This window comes from Rhopilema esculentum, chromosome 15, assembly GCF_057945365.1.
Source record: "Rhopilema esculentum isolate cy_ngs chromosome 15, ASM5794536v1, whole genome shotgun sequence".
Lineage (NCBI taxonomy): Eukaryota > Metazoa > Cnidaria > Scyphozoa > Rhizostomeae > Rhizostomatidae > Rhopilema > Rhopilema esculentum.
The window spans coordinates 8,760,219-8,778,868 of NC_142829.1; the positions used below are offsets into that span (position 1 = coordinate 8,760,219).

An 18,650-nucleotide genomic window follows, 5' to 3' on the forward strand; every position below is an offset into this window, starting at 1 on the left:
GATTATGAAAAATGAAATAAAAAAGCAAACAACAGCCTACTCTTCATTTCCATTTATTTGGCAGACATGAAAATATTCAATTTTGATCACATTTATGACTGCCTTCCAGATAATTTTTTGTTGAAGATAGAAATAATTTACAGAGAGTGTTTCATTTCTTTACTCACCGGAATTTTTTCTTTCTGTCGAAGTTTTTGAAGTTCTCATATAAAACTGCACCGAGATTTGAATAATATGACCGAAATTTTGTTACACAGGAAATAAATCCACGTAAATTTTTGGCACCGACTTTTTGGTAGCTACTTAACGTATATTTAATTTTTCATGCTAGGAAATTTCCAAGAGAACCTTTTTTGGGAGGATTTCTGAAGCTGTAAACAAAAACAATTTGTCTTTTGTTTTCAAATGCGCTTGACATTTCTGATTCGCTTCTTTTATAATACTGTACATAGTTGAGGAAAGTGAATTTTTATTATGTATTAAGTCTTTGTGTCTAAATATTTTGTTAACAAGCCAATCACATTGGTAGATTTTCAAGAATTTCTGACTTCTTCAAAATTCAATTGTTTGTTAATATTGTTGCTTCGAGTACGGGTCGAGTGACAAAATTTCGGACAAATATTTTGACGAAATTCGGTAACGACGAAATCTTTTGCATCGTCATTTTTGAGCATTCGCATAGAAAAACCATTGATTTTAGGTCAGGAATCCAATTTATGGATCCTTTTAATCATCTCAATATCAATTACGTCATTTTCCTCATTTATATCATCTTCTTAAATATCTTTATTGTAGGCATCCAGATTTCACTTTCTTTCAATAGTTCAAGATATTTGCCCTTTTCCACCCAAATTTTGAACTCTACAGAAAGCAAAATTTAACCAACTTTTCCTGTTGGAGATAATGCTCTGTTTATAAACTTTCATACCATGAAGATATAGAGTAGAGACTTTTTGGATGCTAAAAGCATCTTTTTGACCACACTTTTGCATAAACAGAGAAAATATACCGCATATAATTTATATAAAAATATATAATTTGGTTTTTCTGGCATGCTGTGTGAAAAAGTCTTCACGAATTTGGTACCTATGGGATTGAGTATAAAGCAACCTGTATGGTTTCAACTCTAAGATTTATTTATCTCTGTGTTATATATCCACGGCGAAATTTTGTAGCGACGAAATTCTGAAAAGTTGTCCGAAATTTTTTTTGACTAAGTTTATCCGCCGAAAATTTATCTGATGAAATTTGTTGTTGCTAATGTATGTTGTTGTTGTTTGCCTCATTTCTGTTTTGTTTCCCCAACTGGGCGGAAATTTAGAAAAAGATGGAGGAAAAGACCATAAATTCAAAATACCAAGATAGGGCAAAAAGTGGCAATAAATGTGCGACCTAAAGAAAGTTTCCAGATTTGCCCGAACGATACACTGGCAGCCATAAATTTGCCCGACCAAATCTGCTTTTTTGAAGATAGGGGGGGTGCAGCATCCCCATACCCCCAGCATTTTCGCCCCTGCTCTCAAATGGCTGGTTCCACGGATATTTTTCACGATCAGTGAGTTGCTTCCGAACTTTTCTTGCAAAATTTTGTGTTCTTTCTGTGTGTTCTTCTAAGTAGAGCTGCTTATCGAAGCCGTGACCAGTCTCGTTACCATGCCAGTAGCCAAATCCTATTATCATTGCTAAATCTGTGTTGCTGTTGTTTACAGGCAGGGAAGCGCCATCTATTTTTTAAAGATAACAAAATGGGGAGTAATCAGCTAGCTGAAATTCTTGAGAATGCCGAGATGGCTCGCGAAAATGCGCTTCTTGGAAATTACGACACAGCTGTTATTTATTATCAAGGTGTTCTGCAGCAAATCCAAAAGCGTATGGTTCAAACTGGCGAATCAAGCAGTAAACAGAAATGGCAACTGGTAGGCCTTTGACATTTTTTACATTGTCATTGTCATCCATTTAAAAGCTTGTTTTTTAGAATTTATAAACTAGCATAGGAACCAGCTTTCATTATAGATATTTGGATCTATTTAATAGCGTAACATTTAAGTCAACACTAAATAAAAAAGTCGAGGATGACAATAACAGGTGTCATGTCACACCCAGCATTATGTTTGCTTAGGATGTGAGAAAAGTTATTCCTGTTTTCCTAAATAGATAATTAACATTCAATTGGGTTTGCCAGACGCAATGACAACATAACTGCATCTACACTTGTTGATCTTTGTATTTTGTTACTTTGTTTTTTGGATACTGACCACTCTGCAAACTTTGGTTCTTCCACTCAAAAGATAGTGATACTTTTTTGTACTGTGAACAGAATCAGGCCTGGCCGTTTGAGGCGAGCGATAGCTCGCGCTCGCCTCCACGCTCTCCTCGCAACCTGAGGCGAGCTATGAATTGCTCTCCTAAACAGAACATGAAGGAAGAATCGCTCCCCTAAAATTTCCTATTCAGAGAATTATGAAAACGCACAAGGGTTAATTGGTTTATTTTTGTAACAGCGATTTCTTTCGTCATTGCATTTTTTGCAATTAACTTTTTGCTTGTTGGGCGGTTTTGTTATGATAGGCATAAACTTCGATCTATTTGGAAAAAGATAGTTAACCGAAAGGTACATTTGTAGCGATTAGAACCTTTCAATCTTAAGAAAACAGGAATATTTTTGGAAGGAAAATCGAAGAAATTGGTAGGAATTGTAGATTGGGATATAATAAGACAGCAGGTCCCTTCCAGCAATAGAAAGAAAACTATCCCTCAAAGAGAGCAAGGTACTCTGTCTTGCAGATCAAAAACGACAACCAAAACATGGAATTCCACTATCCAGCAGCATTTACTGAAAAACCCAGATTGGGTGAAAACTATAACGGCAACATGTTTGGCATTATTGGCAAAGCCTGATCATCGTTCCATCTAGCAGTTTGTGAATCTATCTACTATATAAACATGACCAACCGCTTTTGTGTAGACATAAGTGAGTTCGTTTTTACCTTAGGACTCCGTTGGTAACATTTTCAATAGGAAAGCAGCACTGATTGGACAACCTCAACAGTCATGTGCTCGCGCTTTCTGATTGGCCTATTTCGATCCAAAACTGGGTATTTTAGCGTAAAGTTTTCCATCTTTGTTCTGATGTTTTATTCTCTGAAGAGTGCTAGACATATAACTTCAGCTTGTTTTAAAAAAAATTTTCAAAGCCATTTTCAAATTCTGTACAACAAAAAGATTGTTTTGCAAGAGAATTGTTGTTTTTGTGTTGTGCCAGCTTTACATGGAACTGAAAAAGTCTGTTCTTTTAAATACTTCAAGTAAAGGGGGTGCCTAAGTCACGGTTAAAGCAAATACAAATTGAAAGAAGTAAAACAGCACACTCCTGACTGAGGCAATTACATTAAGGCAACCGACAGATACTAAAGGGGCTTATTAAGTCATCTGTCGATTGTCTTTAAAGTACATTCTATGTTTTACTGATTTAGCTCGCCTCAGCAAATGAGGGGAGTGATTCACAGCTCGCCTATAAAAATACAAACGGCCAGGCCTGCAGAATCCCAATTGGGTATGAAAATAAAGATGCAATGATAGCTATCTGATATAATTTGAACATAGTCTAGAAGTAATTGATGCCACTTTTATTATATCCTCTCCACATAGTACCGTATTCAATCTAAAAGATGCAGTCCCTGAACAACCTAATGACCATCCTCCACATAAATCTACATTTTTGTTCAGAAATTTATTTGCATTTTCATCTTTTTCTACTCATATCTTGAAGGCAAGACAGGAAATCGCAAAAGAGTATGAATATGTGAAAGACATCAGCCAAGTGCTAGCAAATTTCAAAAGAGACACTTTCAGTCCATCTGCACCTATTCGGCATGGTGGTTTTCATGTTGAAGAACCAACTAGGGACCCTGATGTATGGCCTCCACCAACACCAGTTGAAAGAGAAAGCAGGTACAATGCTTGCTGTTTTGAGAGTGTTCATAATTGTGCATGGTTAATGATATAAATTTAAAAGTTGACTGAAGAAAGTTATTAAACAGCTGATAAAACATTGATGCTTTGACAATGGATATGCTTATTCAAACTGAAGCACCCTTCTGGCATTATTAGGTTTGTGATCACATGTGCAAGCCTCCAAAGACACCTAAAATTCCCAGGTGTGCTTTTTATTTAATGGGTAGCAGCACATTTCTTTTTTCTATCTTTTAATTTTTTTGTTAATTTTCTTTAGAGTACTTTATAATTTCTTTTGTGTGTATTATCTTTGTAACCTTTTTCTCGGGGTATGATCACTCTTTAAGACCCTGTTTTGATTACTCTGTTTTTGTATGTCTCTGTTCTCAGAAAATATGGCTTTAAAAAATAATATGTATCAAAGCATATCAATGGGAAGTTCAATGCAAAATCTAAAACGGATTCATTCATATGAAGCAGTGTAATGGAAACAGAGGCTAATAAGCTTGTATGGTTCTGTTAAATTATTTGGTTTTCAAGAAGCTTTATTCTATAATTCTGTAAAGATTATTTGGTTTTTAAAAATCTTGTACACATTTTCCAAAAACTAATGATAAACCCTTTCAAATCCATATATTTCATTTAAAAGGCTATCAGTTATTCAAGAAAATCTCCACTTTATGGAGACTGAAAGCACAATTTTTTCATCTACCACTGTTTCATCAAATACTTCTTATTTCCTATGTCTGTCATCTGCAGCTACTAAACTGTTTTTTCAAACTACCCTTAAAAATATTTTATCTATTTTCCTTTCACCTTGGAAACATGTAATTATTACACTGTTTCCTTTGAAAACATAGAAATATCATAGTTTGTGCCTTGTTGTAATACTAAAAGGAACAGTGAGTAATCAGAATTTTGAAATTAGAGGAGCACACTGGAATCACATTTAAAAAAATAAACTACATGCATAAGGCCTTAATCAACATGCTATTCTTTGTTATTGCCAAAAGTCTTTACTGTGTAGCCTGTCACATGCATGTCACTTTTCAAACTAAGTCCTTCTGGCCCTGAGAATGTTTTTTCTAGATTGATATCTAGATCAGGAGTGGGCAATCAATTTTTGTAACAGGGCCACATAAAAAACCTGATCTGTGTTGGAGGGCCAAACAAACGATAACTTTATTATGGAAAATATTCATGTAAAAAGCAGTAAACTATAATACATCTTAGATGCTACTTGTTATTAGCAAGGTATGGATATAGCATTAACTTTTTTTTAGATGTATGAAATGGTGGTGTAGGTCAAGTTGAATAGTACTCCTAATAGTTACCCATGGTCTGATTGACCACACCCTCTTGTGAGCTGGACAGAAACAATGTAAGGACTGGATGTGGCCCACGGGGATTAAAAGGCTTCCTTTCAGGACCATTTAATAGAATGAAGTGAAAACCAAATAGCTTCTTCAGTTTTCAGCCTTTCCTTTCCTTCCTAATTTGTACAGTTTTTGAAATTATTTTGTGAAATAAATGTATGGTTAGTTGGTATTTAGACTGTTTATTTGTATTTTGTGTCACTATTATGATATTAATATTGTTTATCCTTAAAGTTTTAATTTCTCAGTTTTTCTGATAGATTTGATATACACATTGTCAGTTTTCATGCCCCATAGTTGAACTTTTGGACCAGGTCTTTAGGCCAAAAGTAACCATTCATTTAAGCATTTCTTTATGCCTTTGTTAGACCAGTAAGACCTGTTCAAAGACCAGTTGGAAGGAGTAACCGAAATGATGATCACTCCCCATCATATGCTAAGCCATCCTCACGGCCTGCAGTTTCAAGAAATAAAGCACCTTCAAGACAACAAAAGAAGTCAAATGCACCTGCAAAACCTGGTGCTAATGCTAAACCAAAGGTTGATTCAGGAATTAAAAACAAGGTATTTTATTTGATATGGTCTTGGATACTACAAACTGCATTGCTAAGCTTCTATGGTTTTCTGAAGAAAGTTTATCCTTGTGGCCAAAGACGAAGTAAAAGTTTGATGAGATCTAGATGAAGTAGTTGTTTACTCCTCTGAAGAAAGACTGCTTTGTAAATGTGTAAACAGCTCTGTTTTTGTAATTGGCAATCTATGTTTAATAAAGATCTGAGCTCAAGTAAACATGCTTTATGATCGGTTCGTTTTTTAAGTGTGAAGTACTTTAAACCCAAGAGCACAAAGTATTGTCATTCCTTGTAGCAAGCAATAAAATAGAAGCAAGGTGAAAAACGCACGTGTTCTCCTTAGGCAGAAATATTTGCTAAACCTTAAACCCAGACATTTTACAAATGTATTTTTAAAAATCTTGTATGCTACTGAACTTGTTTCTTTGTTTGTTTGTTCAGAGAGATGAAAAAGCTGTCAATGAAGGGGAAGAGAAGAAATTTGATCCCTCAGGTTACGATAAAGATTTAGTAGAATCATTGGAAAGAGATATTGTTCAAAGGAATCCGAATGTGAGATGGTAAGTTTCCGCCTGTTCCTTACTGATTTTAAGCTTAGCCCCTGGTCATACGGGAACGATTGCGTACCATTCCCAGTGGCGTAGCCAGGGTTGGAAGATTGAAGGGGCAAAGAGGACAGTTTTTGCTGACCACACCCTTAAAGAATTTGGAAAATAGCCCCATTTTGTAAATGCCTTTGCATTATATGGCTTCTTTAACGTGGCAATGGTTGGCTAATCAAACACAATAACCGTCATACGTAGCTTTTTGTAGCCGACCCTATTCTATGACTGTGTATTTCCTTCACAATTCCTCTAACGTTTGTATTCTGAATTGTGTAAGGCGAGGAAGCGCTACGTGTAAAATATTATTTTCCAAAGTTCTTAATCAAGTCAAATATCTAGGAATGATAAACAGTATTCAAAATTTTAAAACTAAGTCCGTTCTCCTTGGAGTAAAATCCCCAACAAGCATTTCAGACTCCAGTATTTTAAAGGATTGAAGCGCTTAAGCTTTTAAGTTTTTATCGGAAATGCCTAAAGAAGGTGAAGGACTTTCCTATATAAACCCTAAAACGAGGGGAAATTTAAAAACATTTTGCAGAGGTACAGAGGAGGGGAATTTTTGCGACTACGCCCTTTATTAGCTTAAAATACATTTCAGTCTATTTCTTACAGTCGTTTGTTTGCTGTCTTCTAAACATTTTAATTTTGTTGGAAATATATCAACCCCTCTCCTTGGGGTACTAATTTTATTGCAGATTTACACTTTTCTCAGCCACCAACTTTCTGAGCATTGAAGGGGGGGATGGTCGCAAATTTGATTTCAACATGGGGGTTTACGTTTTCTAATGGCAACATGTCTTTCTTTCTAATTATTTTAACATCTCTAAATATGCTGCTTTCTATTATGTCACATCGGTTTTAATTACTGCAGCATACCAACATCAAAGCTGCTTAATTTTCTGTTCAGATTACAAATCCCGGTAAGGATGAATGGATCATTCTTCTAATTTTTTGCAAAAATTGTTAGCTCAAGGTGGCGCACAAATCAATGGTACAGCTTTTAATTACGCAGATATTTATATCGTTGAAGTTTTTTAAAGGCTGGTGCCAGTTCAAATAATTTGAGTGTTTTTTGTGCATGAAGCTGTATTTTTCCTTTTGAACCATTTTCAACACTTTCTCTTGTCTTCATGGTTTTTATGGTAGGGATGTTTCCATGAGGGAGGAGGTGCTACCCAGTTAGCTTTAAGATAAAAAGACAATATGGTTGGCCAGTGCCCAAACAACTCCTTGCATCCTCTGTCCGTCCGAGGAGGTTTTTCCGCGCGCGAAGTCATTGTTAGGAAGAAAGACATGCCTTTTACTGGACCATATAATGTACTTGATATAGAAGTGAACATCTGTTCCCCTCAGCTCTTCGGAGAATTGCTAAGTTAGCAAACTAAATCTGATCAATTATTTGGGAAATGTTTTTTGTAAGTCAAATTTCAATTTTTTTGTTACAGGCAGCTTGCATGCTTCAGAGAGAGTAAGAGGAGGGAAAAGGGGTTGATGTTTTTAGATATTGTCTCTATGATATTGTCCTGGCTGATTATGTTGTCCTGAATAATCCGACCGATGTGAAATTGTCTGTATAATGATAATGCGAGATATACAATCTTTGCCCAAATTGTTGGAACACTTGCGCAAAGATAAAGCCTTTTTCGAAAAATCCCCGCCCCCACCCCCCATTAAAATGTTATTCAATTTGGCTGTTTTGATGCTGAAGGTAAAAATATTTTCACTGAAACTTGTATGACCCTATTGAGAAATAAACCATTGTACGAGGAGAGGGGGTCGAAATTTTGAAAGCGGCAGTGATATTTTGGTAAGGTATTTTTAGACTTGTTTATTTGAATGTCGCAAGTGCTCCAACTATTTTTGGCAAGGATTGTAGTTTTTACAGGAGAGGTTACCCTAATCCTAGGCGATCAGTAGTTCAAGTCTATCATCTCTCTGGCGTTTATGAAAACTATAGTGAATTATGATTCGCTATGCCCATCGATAATATAAGTGTTGGGTCAAGCTTTTTCGTTGGTTCGCCTGCAGCTTAAAGAACGAGGTGACGAGTTCAGCTCGTTTGAACTGAGGAACCTATTGACTGTGTATGAAGTGAAAGGCCGCAGTAGCAGTACTGTTGAAAGGCACTAAAATAATTTTTTGTTAACACAAAGAAATTAAAATTTGAGACAAGGAAACATCGCGAAGCATCGAGAGAAAAGCAGGATACAGCCCCATAATTATTGTGCTTTAAATTATTGCCATAAAAAGATCTGGATTCGTAAACTAGTATTCTGCGCTGGTATACATAGCACTATTCAATTTCGAAAATGCTCAACTCTCTTCTTGCTATGCAGGGATGATATCGCTGACCTGACTGACGCTAAGAAGCTCTTACAGGAAGCTGTTGTCCTTCCACTTTGGATGCCGGAGTTTTTCACTGGTATTCGGAGACCCTGGAAGGTGTGTATCTGGTGTTTAGGGAATTGATATGACACGGTTAGGGGGTATTATTATATCTTGAAAAACAGTATCCAGTTATGAAAGACAGTACCCAGTATAAGGTGCGAGGATGGTTCAGTTGTTAGAGGCGCTGACTAAAGACCCAAAGGTCTGTGGTTCGAGTCCATGGCATGACCAAACTTTCACTCAGAATGGGGAGACTCGCCAGCTCTCTGTAATTCCAATTGAAGGAATCATGAGGTGTGGTTAAATCGAGAGGAAGGACCAAGTCACTACTCGATAAACATAAGCTTCTCAGTGTCCTAAAAACTACCTTCGGATGCTAGGTAGCAACATAAACAAATACAAATACAAGTATCCAGTTCATATTAAGAGGTTGTCAAAGAACAGCAGAAGTTTAGAACCAATATCTTTTAATAATTTTTTCTGTTAAACAAAGGGACAACCATTTTATTTTTTTAAAAATTATTTTAAACCAGGTAATCAAATTGTAAGTAGGTAGGCTTTATCTTTACTTTGCAGGTCCACATCAGCTTTTTAAGCTGACTTGCATATGACTTGCATTAACAAATCATTGATCTATGTATGTATGTATGTATGTATGTATGTATGTATGTATGTATGTATCAGTTCACAGTGGTTAGCAGCTTGCAGGATTAGCAAATAACAGAAGCAGTTCACAGAAGAAGCTCCTGAAAATTGGCTCACGATTATAAATGTTGTTTTGCTGGATCACATGATCTGTGTTTGTAATTAGCATTGCATAGTTAGTTTTTTCGGAACATGCGAAACTCACTATTGCTTAAAATTTGCTCGAAGATTTTTGTTAGCAATATGTCTGGGGTACATTGAGCAGCATTAGGCAATAGCAATGAGAGTTTTTTTAGGTAGCCTTGCTTTATCGATGTAGATTTAAGTCTCATTAGTCTTCGTACTTTCAGATGTTCTTTCTACATATTCATTTATTAGCCAGATGCTATCTGATTTAAGTCCTTTTTAAGGCTACTTTTAAGCATGAAAACCTTGAACTAAGTAATTGTAGCTCAAATACAGTGTTATCCGGTTATAACGTACTTTAAGGGACCAGCGTATTAAGTACGTTATATCCGAAGTACGTTGTAACCAGGGTATGTAGAAATTGACTAAAACCAAGCACACCTTTTGCTGGGATCAAGCACACCTTTTGCTGGGACCAAGCACACCTTTTGCCGGGACCAAGCAACAAGCACACCAGTACGTTATATCCGAAAGTACGTAATAACCGAGTACGTTATAACGGGATTCTACTGTATATCATATTGGGTTCTGCTGAGCCAGGCAACGAGCTGTGATTATTTCTGCAGACATTGTAACTTGAGTGAAGGTTTTCTTGATAATTTTAAGAAACAATAAATTTTTCAAGATCTTATTTTGCTTTCGGCCAGGGCGTTTTAATGGTTGGTCCACCTGGTACAGGAAAAACCATGTTGGCAAAAGCGGTAGCAACTGAGTGTGGGACAACATTCTTCAACGTGACATCATCCACTTTGACTTCCAAATACCGAGGAGAATCTGAAAAGCTTGTCAGACTGCTCTTTGAAATGGTAAGCAATTTCTTTTTGACTTGATTTTTGATATCACTGTGACTTTAGTTTTCGCAGTTATAAGTTTCTGACAACGTAATGGGTATCAAAGACTACGTCTTGGATGTTGTTTTGATTTCAGAGTGCTTCTTGCTGGAATCAAGGGTTGCAAAATAAAGCGTTCAAAGAATAACTAGTTTTGTGTGATTTACATCGGATAGACTTCCAAACACCTGCGTTTGCCAAAAAACATAAAAAACCAGAGCTTTATTGAATTATGCAATGTTTCAAATGAGAGATAAGTTCAACCGAATGATGGAATGTCGCTGTTGACAGCTGCAATCAACGGAAAAATTTCGCAAGTGGGAAGAAATAGCGCCCGAATCAGTGTGACCAGATCTCAATTTCGCAATTATGCTGAGATTGTCATAAAACTATGCCAGATTTACAAAATTTATGCTAGATTTGAAATCGAGGCTCTCTCGTTTGAAAGCGAGGCCAGCGCATGTGCAGAATAGCAAAAAACCCAGAATAACGTTCAACAAATAGAGGATTTAAGTTGAACAGTTTACAAACCAGCATAATCAATTTAAATTAACAAAAACTTGATTAGTTCATACAATGTCAATTGCTGAGAATTCTTAACATTCATCTTCGCTGTTGGAATCAAGATCGTCTTTAGGAAAATTAACTAAGATATCCTGCACTCTGGTGTAAATGTTCTTGCTCATTGTATTTTTCATGGACTTTGTTGGTTCAAAATTGGTGCACTTAAAATGAACTCACGTTAATTGGGTGTTAAAAGTTTTTATGAAGATACTTGACATCCACACTTTTCCCAGTTGGCCCGAAACTTATTAACAGAATTATAACATTATTTTAATAATGTAAAAATTATGCCAGAATTATGCTAGATTTCCGATTATGCAAGATTTTATGCTAAATGACGATTTTTGGTCAAAAATATGCTAAAAGCATAATATAATGCTAGATCTGGTCACACTGACCCGAATAACTACCGATAGTCATGTCTTCTGTGTCCAAATTATGTGATATCTTCAGCATGAAAGTTTTATTTTGTATTTTGTGTTGCTGTATCTATAAACGTGTTCATCCTACTTCAACCATTCAACAAAACTTTAAACGCCGTTTAAAAGTTATCAAGAATAACGCGTCGGAAATTAAGTGTTGGAATTTCCTTGTTTTTGGGATCTTTTCTTGAGTGAATTTTTTCATTTCAAAGACTTTCATCTGATATTCTACATGAAAGCCGATAGTATACCCATACTGATTCTCACAAACCTTAATCTGTTGTATGTCACCCATGGTAATAGATATTTGTCGTTTCATTTTGTTAGGCTCGGTTTTATGCGCCAAGCACAATTTTCATCGACGAAATAGACTCAATCTGCAGTAAACGTGGTAGTGACAGTGAACACGAGGCAAGCAGAAGAGTGAAGTCAGAGCTGCTAGTTCAAATGGATGGTACGATGCCTTCCTATCGATGTCTTCCAATAATCGTGAAGACGTGTTCTCCTGCTTTAAAGCGATATCTCATAAGCTAAGGATGTGTATCATTTGTTTTCCGAGGCTATTAAAAATACAATTGAATTTACAATCTCGTTTTAAAATATAAGGACTAATATAAGGTATAAGGAATATAAGATATAAGGACTGGTTTTCTAGTCCAAATGCAATTTTAATGGTATATGCACTCGCGATATTGATTTCTTGATAACATAGAGTTAAACATTTTTAAGGGGTTGAACCGTGATAAGTGGCTGAGCGCGAAAAGATTTGCGCGGAACTATTTTTGTAGACGAATCCCTTATAAATTTTCAAGCCTATATCACATAAAAATCTCAAGTACAGGCACAAACAATATAAATAATCGTGTTTGGATTGAAGGAATTACATCAAACCGTCATCAAGTTCGCAAAGGGCGAAAAATAAAGTCTAGAGTAATTTATAAATCGAAGCCATTAGTCGAATTGGTGTTTTTCCACTCAAATACAAGCAGTCATGTTCATGTTTTTTTCCTTTGAAAGCTAATGCAATTTTGGAGCGCTTTTTCGTGAGTTTGCCGCTCGTCCTTATTTGTTTCATTTGCTACCAAATTATTATTCGTCTCCCCGTTTGATGATAACATTCCTTGCTCAGGTGTTTCCGGGAACACAACGGAAGACGATGCGTTGAAAGTCGTAATGGTGCTGGCTGCTACGAATTTCCCATGGGATATTGACGAGGCTCTGCGAAGGAGGTTGGAAAAAAGGATATATATCCCTCTTCCTACGGGTAAGGGATCTTCCACTTTCCAGTCCCAATCATGTGATTTTTGAAGGTGTTACGAAATAGCGGAGACATAGCATACTGAAGCACTTTTCGTCCGACACTCTTCAGAGTATAAACGCTCGATAATGTTTGGGCGTATGCTTCAGTGTGCCCTTTTTCTGCTATAAACTTAAAGTACCCATTTATAAACCGATTGCACAAGGATCCCACATGGGCCCTCAGCTGTTTTCAATATATTTATAAATGATTTACTTGCAAGGCTGATATACCTATGATTTGCGTTTTTGCTCTAGTTTCAGTATTGACTACTTGAGATTTAGACGGAGAGGCAACTTGCATAACTTTCCCCCTTTTTATTCCCCTGTAACAAGGTTTGGAACTATCCTTGATAAAAAGCATTACGTCACCCGTACACTTGGGGAATTGGCAAAGGGCTGGCGTTGCTTAAGACCGATCAACATTCATTTTCATCTTTTTGCTACTTTTAAGACAAAATTAGTTTTTGAAGCTTTCACATTTGTCAGCCATCTCGGTTTTTCGTAGTTGACGGTAGAGAAGAACTTCTCAAGATCAATTTGCGCCAGATCAAAACTTCTGATGACATTGACATGAAGCAGATAGCAAGCGACACGGAAGGTTACAGTGGAGCAGATATTACAAATGTTTGCAGGTAATCACCAATTTTTTCCTTAAGACAATAAAGTCCATCTCGCTTTAGTCAAGCCGCGACTGACTACGTGGGATGAATTAGCATATGCACAAATGTTGCTTGTGTTGCCTCATTTCATGTTTAAAAGTTAGCCTGGCCTACTCAAAATAGGCTGTAAAGGGGATCATTCCATTAATAACCAGAAAGACATCCAAACATGTTTTTGTGCAAATCGATCATTTATTTTGCCGCTACAATACAGCCTGTGTGTGAGTTTTTCCCAGATACAAAATTTCAACTAATTTGGTTGTCTGGAGGCTGAAATACGGCACTTTAAAGTTTTTTACAATTTTGTCAAAAAATCTCAAAATGTTGATAATTTTTTTTGTTTTTTGTCATATGTACGCTAATTGCTGCCCTTCTTATTTTTCTTTTAAGTCTATTTAAAGCGGAACTTCTATAATCGTGAATATAATCTTGACATACCAAAATAAGCTGACAAATAGTGACAGAATCAGAGTGTAAAATTTCAGTTCTAAATTTTGACCCAGCAGAAAAGCTTATACTCTTGATGGGAAATTTGTATGCCAGATTTGGCTGGTAGCAAGGTTGTTTGTAAAATATTTAGGCGCGGGGGCAGAAGTAGAAAGATTATTATCATGATTATGGAGGCTGCCGTTCCATCGTGAAATCCGTAAAACCCTCAAGGAGAGGATTATGGCTCTACATGAATCCTAACTTTCCTGCCACTCTTAAGCTACAACGTTGAATATCGACGTACGGTGCCTTTCTTTCGTCAAAATCGACAGAGGAAAGACTATTTTGTATTGTTTCGTTGATCAAAATTTATTTGACATATAGCTGCAAGTTCCTTAATAATGAATTATCGTTACATTTTCGTGATCAAATACGTGAACTAAAGGATATATTTCTTCACACGACATTTTGAAACGCCAACCCATCCTTTAATTATGTATATCATTTTACAAGAGAGCCATTGACAGCCGCAAAATTCACACAACTCATCTCCACAGATAAATACCGTAACAAGAAGAAATTCTCCCACGGCAGTTGCAATTAAGCAAAACACTAAATTTTGAGCTGTTGTACAGATGGATATGTATTAGAAGACGCAAACTTTAACAGTGTTAAGCGTGGTGTGTCCTTTTTAAGGAACGTTCCTTCTCAAACTTCACACGCAAAAACAAGAATTTGGCCATTTGATACAAATCATCCACATAAACAACACCATTATCAAAACCCATGCAATCCATGTGTACAAATAGCACCCACTTAGTATGTTTTGATCTAGCATACTTCTACACTAACAATCATTTAGAGTTTGCAACCCAAACAGTACAGTTTTGAGATTTTTTATATGAGAAAATTAATGACGAGGAAAAAAATCGGTGATATTTCTAACAATTTTTGTGATTCCTTTTTTGCAAATTTTTTTATATTTATCACAACTATAGCTAAACTAACTTTGTAAGTAAGTGCCATGTCATCAACAACCTGCTCTGAAAATACACGATACATGTAGCGATGGATGTTGCTCAGTACATATTCACGATACACTTTCTTTCTGAGGTTGCACCGTTTAAATGTTTTTCTTTGTCTTTTATCCTCCACCCCCCCCCCCCTTTCACTTTCTTACTATCTCTCTATGTTTGATGGAATCATATGCGAGTGGGTATGTTCGGTTGACGCCAGGAAATTTCAAAACAATTCCCAACGCAGATAGGAAATATTTTTCAAAATTTCATTGACCAAATTGTATGAACTTTAATGTATTTTGTCAACCAACTTCAGCAAGTAACTAGTTCCTGTTGCTCGTGGGCATTGCCTTTTCATATCTATTGCTTTACTTTGAGTGACTTCTATCGTCGTTGTACACATATTTGACCACCCACCAGCCTAAAGCTTTCACTCATTCTAACATTTTTGCTACATAAGCGGTTGACCATACGAATTTGAGTTTTCCAAACTTACAAACATAGTATTTTCTTTCGTCATTGAAACATAAGGTAATATTCATATCTTATTCACTTCAGGATAGTTTTTATTTTAAATTCCACATTTGTTGCAAGTTCACATTAATCCACGCTTAAAAAGTATGAATAATGTAAAAGGACGTTTAATAATTTAAACATTTACAGAAAAAATACAGAGTAGGAAAATAAGCTAGTATTTTATACAGGGACTTATTTAAAGGAGGAAACTCTGTCAACAGTTTATAAACTAATAGAAAAAAGAGCACTCTAGTAAATTATTAATGATTGTTTTGCTCATGCTTGATTTCCTACACTCAGTTCACTTAAACATGATTGTTTTTTACTTTTCACGCTAGGATCAAATGTTTCTGCCCTATGTAAAGAAAGGAATGAATGAAGTAATAAATCAATGAATTGATTATTTGAGCGTGTTAATTCTCTTAATAATTAACGTACCACGAGCAAAAAGGCATTTCTTCAGAGTCCAGAAAAGTTGTCAACCTTCCTCTGGCCACCAAAATCTTACTATTAAACCTTCCTCATTTTTATTGGGTTTACAACAGGAAATGGGGAGGGGGGTACACAACTACTCTTGTTCCCCTCTCCTTGCAACTCCGTTTTTCGAAAACATTTCTAAAAATTTATAGCTTGTTTTCAATTATACATATTTTTAGACAGATGTAAAGTTACATGCTTATGTCAATTAATAACAAAACTGTGTCATAATTTAAGTATACAAAACTTAAAAAGTGAATGCCTAAATTTTACAGTGCATAGAAGTTCTGCAAACACTGTATTTTGAAGACCAAAAGGCTATGCGATTTCTTCGACTTCTTCAATTTTCCAAATTTTTGGTCACCTTTCTCAATTTCTTTTGATTTCCACGACCTTTCTCCAGCCAAAGGTCGTGGGTCCGTGATGCTTTCCTGACTCAGCATTTCTTGTTACACACGTCATCTGTTGTGGTTGATCAAAACCTTGATTTGTAACAGTAACGCATGTTATTCATTGATTTGTAACAGTTCCTGCTCCAATTTTTTAGTTTTTAGTTTTCCAACGAAACTTCGGACATTTCCAAGCATTTGCAATTCACTTCATCGAATTCAGTTATTAAATTTATAAAAAAAATGTTATACAATCTCCTTTTTTCTGACAGAGACGCCTCCCTAATGGTAATGCGTCGCAGAATCATGGGCCTCACTCCGGAACAAATCAGAAACATTCCGAAGGAAGAACTTGATATTCCAATAGCGATGGAAGATTTTAAAGAAGCGTTGAGGAAAGTATCAAAAACTGTTTCCGAAGCTGATTTGAAGAAGTATAAGGAATGGATGACCGAATTTGGGTCGTCCTAGGAAATGAAAGAAACAAGTCATAATATCGAACTATGGCTGGGTATGAAGCAACGGTCACTTGTGATGGTTCGGCTCTGTATGTTGTTTCGATTTAGTCATTTTCGTATATGATTCTTTACATTTTATTTCCGTAGTCGAATTCAGAACATTGTCAGTTGAATTTCATAACATAAATGAGAAAATGTTCATGTTTCAACTTAGGAAACGTTTTCTACTGTGTTACTGTTGCGAAAAGGACATTGTTTGGACACTGGAAATGGAAATGAAGTATCGTTTTTCTTGTCAAGTTCAAATTAAGAGAAAAGGGGAAGTGTCCAGAAAGTCCAGGAAAAGACAGGTTGATAAAGGGGAAGTTAAGGATTGTTTTAATTTTCTATTGCTCATCGGAAGTTGATAAGTTCGATGGTAACACAAAGATGGCGAAGTTCATCCCCAGATGTGAAAGAAAACAAATCAGTCATAAATACCAAATGCGACTCTTTTTCCGTGTTATTTTCAAGTTTATCGTGATTTTAGCAATAATCCTGACTCGGCTAAACTTTTCATGACGGGGACAGTGCGGTCCGGTAGAGGACAAGGCTGGGACATTTATCCACTCCGTAGACTTTTGAAGAATCCCACCCTGGTCGTTTGTAAGCAGAAGCAAACAAGACCAAAACTTGTTTTGAACATGAAATCGGCTATTGAAAATTTAAGATACTTTGGTTCCATGAGATGTCATCGAGGAAGCTTCGTTATATCTAGCAACCCTTTAAATGTTTGTGATCAGATTTACAGCACAAAATTTGTGGCAACCCGAGGAACGCCGGAACGACCAAGGGGCAAGGGGGCAGGCTTAAGTAAAAGAGCATTTGAAAGTTATTTCCTCGCTTCTACACTTATCTCACAAAAATATTAGGACGACGAATAACAAAATGGCGACTCCAAAACTAGCATTCTAACATTGATTGAACAAATCTTGCTGTTATGGCGGGAGTCTAAAAAATGGTGTCAGCAAAAATGCGATTCCTAACAAATTCAATTTATTTCCAATCTTTCTATGATAGAAAAGTAACAAAATGTCAGGAAGGAATGGAAAATATCAATGTTTTAGTTTCAATGCCGAAAACACAAAAGCGACCAGAAAGAGAACGAGAAGCAATAAAATATTTGGGTCTAGCGAGTCATTTGTTTGCTGAAACTACAAGAAAGTTTGGTTGCAGCAAGTCTACAACACATGTTATTTACAAGACCAATAAGCTAACAATGCCTACTAAAATTAAAAGAATGGTAGGCCAGGGCAGGCCGACAATTGGCTGGGCCTAATAGCATCTGCAAGCTGGCGTTGTGTGCGAAGTCAATCAATGCTGAATATTTTGTCGAATTATTTGCGGAAAGTCCCCAGGCAAGTACAGAAACAAGTAATGATTCTTTGCAAAGACAATTTATTTTTAAGCAAGATAATAAACCTAGTTATGCTGAAATTGTGACAAAAATTTTCAAAAATATTAACATCGTGGTCTTTCAATAACCCCGTCAAAGTCAAAGCCTTGATGTAATTGAAAACAACTAGTTTTCATTACAAAAATCCAAGAAATGAAATCTTCTAAGACCAAAAATTATCTCTTTTAGAATTTTATTGAGATTTCATACTGTATCCGAAGATATTTCGTTGCAAAATTAATTCATTGAGTTCCAGTGCAAATGGCGGCTGCCAGATTCCTGGAGGTCATCCGACAATATAAGATAAAGCAAATTGTACTTGTCTAAAAAGTCTATTTTTTACAAGTTATTAGATATATGTTTATTTTTACAATTGGATCAAATTGCAATTAAAAATCTCAACCAGCAATCTCGTTATGTTCCGACG

The 18,650-nt window shown here is 36.0% G+C and overlaps 1 protein-coding gene across 1 annotated transcript; it reads left to right on the plus strand.

Moving 5' to 3' along the window:
* The first annotated feature begins 1,686 nt into the window (after nucleotides 1-1,686).
* LOC135685328 (katanin p60 ATPase-containing subunit A-like 1) lies at nucleotides 1,687-16,997 on the plus strand. Its single transcript, XM_065201238.2, has 10 exons — nucleotides 1,687-1,916; nucleotides 3,770-3,951; nucleotides 5,699-5,894; nucleotides 6,344-6,462; nucleotides 8,844-8,949; nucleotides 10,374-10,532; nucleotides 11,870-11,996; nucleotides 12,672-12,806; nucleotides 13,347-13,473; nucleotides 16,603-16,997. The coding sequence occupies exons 1-10, from the start codon at nucleotides 1,746-1,748 to the stop codon at nucleotides 16,799-16,801; spliced, it is 1,521 nt and encodes a 506-aa protein (XP_065057310.1). The 5' UTR covers nucleotides 1,687-1,745; the 3' UTR covers nucleotides 16,802-16,997.
* The last annotated feature ends 1,653 nt before the right edge of the window (nucleotides 16,998-18,650 follow it).